The sequence below is a fragment of the Ischnura elegans genome, chromosome 12 (genome assembly GCF_921293095.1).
Source record: "Ischnura elegans chromosome 12, ioIscEleg1.1, whole genome shotgun sequence".
Lineage (NCBI taxonomy): Eukaryota > Metazoa > Arthropoda > Insecta > Odonata > Coenagrionidae > Ischnura > Ischnura elegans.
Window position 1 is genome coordinate 82,820,645 of NC_060257.1, and position 6,000 is coordinate 82,826,644.

The 6,000-nt window shown below is 37.6% G+C and overlaps 1 protein-coding gene across 1 annotated transcript in view; it reads left to right on the forward strand.

The window, feature by feature from the left end:
* The window catches only part of LOC124169861 (semaphorin-1A), a 473,520-nt gene extending 467,768 nt beyond the window's left edge, over positions 1 to 5,752 (forward strand). The window contains exon 18 of the mRNA XM_046548662.1: positions 1,485 to 5,752. Coding sequence (XP_046404618.1) covers positions 1,485 to 1,845 — 361 coding nt within the window. The 3' untranslated portion in view covers positions 1,846 to 5,752. The remainder of the gene's footprint in view (positions 1 to 1,484) is intronic.
* The last annotated feature ends 248 nt before the right edge of the window (positions 5,753 to 6,000 follow it).

The window sequence follows — 6,000 nt, forward strand, 5'->3', positions numbered from 1 at the left end:
TCTTACTTTTTAGTGGGCACATCATATACAGCACTATGCCTGTTGGTTGGGACATTAAGCCGTGATCCTCATGGCACCTTTTGTTAAGAGCAGGCTAATGCCAACGCCAGGTTTCCCTCCACTCTTCCTCCCAAACCCTTCCCTTACAGTAAAAATGACCTTAGCTCTCAGTCGCCTCCTCCAAAAACCATACCATACTGAAATCAGGAAATTGCATCAGAATTTGATGTCTTCTATGTGGAGGCATGTCTTTTTAGGGATTATGGAAAGTCTCTGAGAATGGTATTGATAATGTGGATACCTCCACTGCACAAACTTTCAACAACCACCCACTGAATCAAATCCACTCATCTAGTAGTCCAACAATACGAATGCGCTCAGCTGGCAGTAGCCGGTGCACAAATGCTCACCTCCGAAGCTTGGGGAATTGGAGGTGAGTGTTTATGCTCCGGCTACTGCCAGCTGAGTGCATTTGTATTGTTGGGCTCGTAGATAAGTGGGTTTGATTCGGTGGGCAATTTTTGAGCATTTGTGCATATTGATGTGGATACCAAGGAAATTGTCAATGTATATTTTGAGATTGAGGATGTTTTGTGAAGTACATATTACATAAAAGGTATAACAGTATGCTGGTGACTGTAGGCATTCAGAGAGGCATTTCTGATTATCAATTTGACTTACATATTTCTAAAGTTAGGTTTTCAATGTGTTCTAATGGTTGATTGGAATTGCAGCTGCTCTTGCTTAGTTTAAAATATCAAAGGGATTGGGTAAGCATTAAATGATTCTTAGGTATCTTTAAGGTGATTGTAGAGTAAATATGATGTTATGCTTAACATTTTTATGTGGTTCAAAGACTCAGTTATACTATCTGCAAGCCAATGTGATCAAGTTCATGTCATAACCGCCACCTCCTTTCTCAAAACACCCTCATCATCGCCCTTTACCCTTTTTTGATCCACACTCTATCATTTTCCATTTCCTATAGTGGTTATAGTGATAGTGAAAGGCTAACCCAATTTTGTTCCTGTTGATGCCAAAAGGCTATAAAATGCATTGTTTCATTCAGTATTTGAGAAAACACAAAGAGTAATTCAGATTGAATATGGACTGATTGTTTTGCAAATACTTTGGTATAAATTCACGTATTGACTATCTTTTTAAAATTCGAGTCTTGTTTAGATATTCATGGATTACTGGTATTCCACCTTAATCTTCTGCTTTTAGCTTCAGCTATAATGTGAGGAGATTTATAGATGTTACTTATATCTTGGTTGGATTTAACTCTACATGTGTCACCTTCTTTGCTAGGTCCAAACATTTTTCTCATGATCTTGTTTTCGAATGTTATTACATGGTTTCCTTTCTGCTTGTTTCTCAAGTACATATCCACATCTCTGCCCCATATTAAAGAACTGGTCTGATTGTTGTTTTACTTACTGTTAACAGTTTTACAAATCTCAATAATTTTCTTGTTCTTGCAGTCGGATGGCCCCCGAACCAAAGCTTTTGCCTCAAGAAGAAGTGACGTATGCGGAACCAGTCCTCATCCCCTCTGCCAACAAGCCCTTGGCATCGTCACCCAAGAGCACCTTGAGGAAAGCCCATGCCAACGCTCCCCCCGCGGAGACCCTCTTCCAGTTTGCCGACAATTACACGCCTCCACCCCCCAGGGACCCCTACGCTCACCAGCGAGGGCGGGACAACTTCGGCACCCTTCGCAGCCACCAAGGGGACTCGTTCGGCACTGCGCACCGCGGAGGCGGCGTCGGAGGCGGTGGTCACAGAGCAGGTATCGGTGACGGCTTTGGAACTGCCCGCAGCGTGAAGAAAGTCTACCTCTGAGAGGCAGAGGGGACCGGAGATACAGCAGCTAGGGGGCAGAGACAACGGCAAAGTGGAGGCGCAGCTACAGGTGGGAGGGTAAGGGGTCAGAGTGGGGGGAGGTGTGGGGTCGGAGGTGGTCATCCCCTGGCGGGGTCGTCCCCCTCGCCCGTCTCCTCCTCATCTTCGGCCTCATCCCCGTCGCCACCGCCGTCGTCCTCTCCGTCTCCCCCCTCCTCCTCTCCTTCGCCCACTCTGGTCCCCTCCCGCCACGCCTTACCACAAGGCAATGGGCCTGAATCTGGACCTCAGCATGCACCGTGCAGCTACATTTACAGGACCTGAGACTTCTGTCTGAGATGTCTTCTGCAAGAGAGATCCAGTGTCCCCGAAAGAGTGAAGCGTCATCACCATCATCTTTGTTGGTGGCTTGAATTGGGCTTATCAAAGTGTTTTTGACCGAAACGACGGAGGAGGAAGAGGAAGGAGGGAGTGTGCGACGAGTTGTTGACCGCTTACGGGATTGTCTCTAGGGGGTTGACTTAATCTGCGTCCATTTATGTGGTTGTATCGGTTTGGTGTGGTGCTCATGGTCAGTTCTTTGAATGCAGAGTCGTTTCTTTAGTTCTCTGTGTGGGGCTCTGTATGACGTGGACTTTTCATATATTGTCATATTTGAACCTTGTGTCATTATCTTTTCTTGCATGTTTCGTATGATGAGATCCCTTGTTATTTCTTTCTATAACCTTTGAAAGAACTCCTCTTTGTGGAAGTGATTGCATGTACAGATATTTATTGGGATAAGATGAGGAAGTGAAGCCCTTGGGCCCATACCTTGAAGAATTTTTACCGCAGGAAACTTTTGCTATTGTAAATATGCATGTGAAAGAGTGATCGATGTTTTTGTGTATCCAACTTTGAAAGTTGTGAATGAAGTGATCTATTGGAGGGAAAGAGGAGAGAATTATTTCATAAAGACTGAAATCATCAAATCTCTTGGGAACATGAGGAACTCATGCGATTAACTTGAGGGACACAATCTTTTTGGTTTGATAGAGTTTGATAGGCATTAACATCTTGTCGTTCAACTCAGTGTCCACTTTAGAATCATTGTCAACTTGTCAATTCCATTAGTATTTAGATCAAAAGGTAATCCATTATATGGAGTATTGAACTTTCAAGTTTGGAAGAATGAATCATTGAGTGTGAATGAAGAGTGCTTGAATGAATAAGTGTGTGTTGGTGATTTCAAATTAGGAAAGGTTATTACTCAGGCTTTTAAACCAAAGAGATTTTAGATATCAAAATATACAGATAACCTAAGCACATTAAGCTTTTTTGCTGATTAGCAGCGCAACCATGAGAAAGTTAAGTCTTATGAGTTAGCCATGCCATTTGAAGACACCAGTCTGTTCCTTGGAAATGGCATTGACTAACTCTTCCATGATAGCGATAAATGGAAAGTGATTTAACAATTTTTCTATAACTTTTAGAAAGTCATAAGTTTATTATAACAGATATTACTGTTGGAAGAGTTAACAAGCATAATTTTAGAAATTGGTATATCAACAAAGTATATATTTATTAACTTACAATTACTTTAAAATGAATCACAAGTTAAACGTTTGCTGTACTATTTTTTGTGTACATTATGTTCTTGGAAATGAATACCTAATGACTCCAAAGGCCTCACTGTGATCAATTTTATCTCTTTATAAGTAATTTTGTATAGGGTTGATTTATTTGTTGGAACGTCTCCTGAATAACTTTTGTCAAACTTGGATGAATTCATGGGTACTGCAGTGGCAATGTCTCTTCTATTGATCTTTTTAAACAGCCACCTTATTTTAGCATATTCATGTGGATTTTAATTGTTTATTAATTGAAATTCCTGACAATGGTATGCTTAAATTTGACATAATTATTGTAAAACCTACAGTTTGGAGTTTTTTTGGTGTTGTTCAGTACATTCATTCTATGAAATGCTCACTTATATTGTCTTTTTGAAATTTTATAGTAGTTTTTGTCGTTTCATTCATGACTCTTGCATTTATTGCTTTTTAATCGGAAGCTATATTTTGTCTAATGTGAATTATCACTGCCATTCAACCACATCCATCATCCACTATTTCATTTATCTCAATGGGAAAGGCAGCCCATTTGCTGCCAAGACTTTGCTAACTGACAGAGGTTTTTTTAATTGGTTCATTTACAATCGGATATCATTTTTTGTGTATAGCAACTTTTGTTTTGGCTACCAAGAACTGATCATGAGTATTGAGCCTTGTTGATATTGAGTTTTTTACATTATTTCTTTGAAGTAGTTTCAAAATTTTTGAAAATTTTGATGTGAACTCTTATTTCCTTGGAATCCATCTTTAAAAATATATGTATTGTACATAAAATGTTGAAATCATTATGGATTATGTGCCATGGAAAATTATTTTGGCTAAACTACTGTTCCATTTTCCATATTCTGTACTTGTTTGTGCATCTTTTAGCTGAAATGTTTCTAATTCTGTATAAAGGTTCTTATGCTTATTCCTAAAAGTGCAGGGCCAGCTATTTTGTAATGTAATGCAAATTTTATAATGTAAGTTCCAATGGAAGAAAAATGTATCCTTAGACAGTAGTTTTAAGGTAAACTTGTATAACCATGTGGCTTTTGCCCTATACAGTTTTGGGAAATGGCATGTCATCAGTCGAAACTCCCATTGTCTAATGAAAAGTGCCGCCACTGTGTAATTTTATATTTAAAATTGTGTATGATCTTAACAATATGATTAACTCATTTGAGTTTGGAATGAAAGTTATTTATTTTTTAGTGTGGTGAGGGATGTCAAATGTGGAAAGTGAAAATGCTGTCTAACATTTCTCAAGGAAAGATACTGATATATATTTGTGTTGGCCTATAATGACAAGGTATCACAGTATTTTAAAGAATCAAAACACACAGACATTGTAATTTGCCTGTCTATTTGGTAACCTTGATTGCACATAATCTATATTTGGAATATGCAAATATTGAATGATGGAATCCCTGTTTGTTGATACAGTTTTGGTGAAGTAATCTCTAGCACAATATTTATAAAATTTGGTTGTAAAGGGATTATATCATTATAACAGTTTGTCCATTATTAAACAATGGAATACCACCAATTAAACAATATATATTCCTACTTGGATGCATTAAGAGTTAAATTTTTCAAATTTTAAAGAACTCACTGAAGGGTAGAAGTAATCAGTTCAAGCACATGTATATTTATCTTGTGAACATTTGAGAGAATGGATTCCTTACTATGTTCACCATATCTTTTTACTGATTTCCTAAGTGAAAAGACTATATTTGGAGGATAATATTAGGTCATCATGAAGGTAGTAAGTATCATATATTTACAGGATGTAAATTCCTTCCTTTTGCCACTTGTAGAAAATTGTCCAGTCCCTAGAAGCTGATTAGTCTAGTTTTGGACATCCGTGCCTGTAGGGTCCTGATAAGGAATTTGACATTTAAAGGGAGAGGTAATGTGATAATAAATGGTTCTCAAAACTTATGATCCAAATTATTGTTTTTACTGTAACATTGTGTAGTTTTTTATGTTTACTCTGAGAAGAACATCCATCAATATGCACGATCTTGCATTTATTTTGAGGCAAGTTAATATGTAAAATATAAATTTCTGATAAAGACAAATATCCTTGTAGTTTGAGTTCCACGCCTACAACCAATTGTCAATATCTGTTTGTTACTCTATTTTCAGTATGTGCTGATGTATGTTTACCGAACCTGTATCTCTATTGATTCTGGTTAATAAATGTTCATAAATTATAATGAGCTGCATGTGTAAAGGCAGTATCATCTGTAATATTTTCTTTTGTAAACAATGTACTGATACTAATACTCTATAATAAATGACTTTGAATAGGATATTATGCTGTATTTTACTCAGGCATGTGGGCTCAGTTCCTTGACTCCAATTTTTAAGTGGTATTAACTTAATGGTGAAGAATTTTTTTCCGTGATTTTGGCTTCGAAGTGGAATTTTAAGTGCGGGGTGTATAAGCTAGGAAAAATGACGGCTTTGATTTTTACAACATTTTCATTAATCAACAACAAAATATGCATTATAAAAATATGCAAAAGCCATTTCATTAATTTAAAGTGATGTTTGCAAC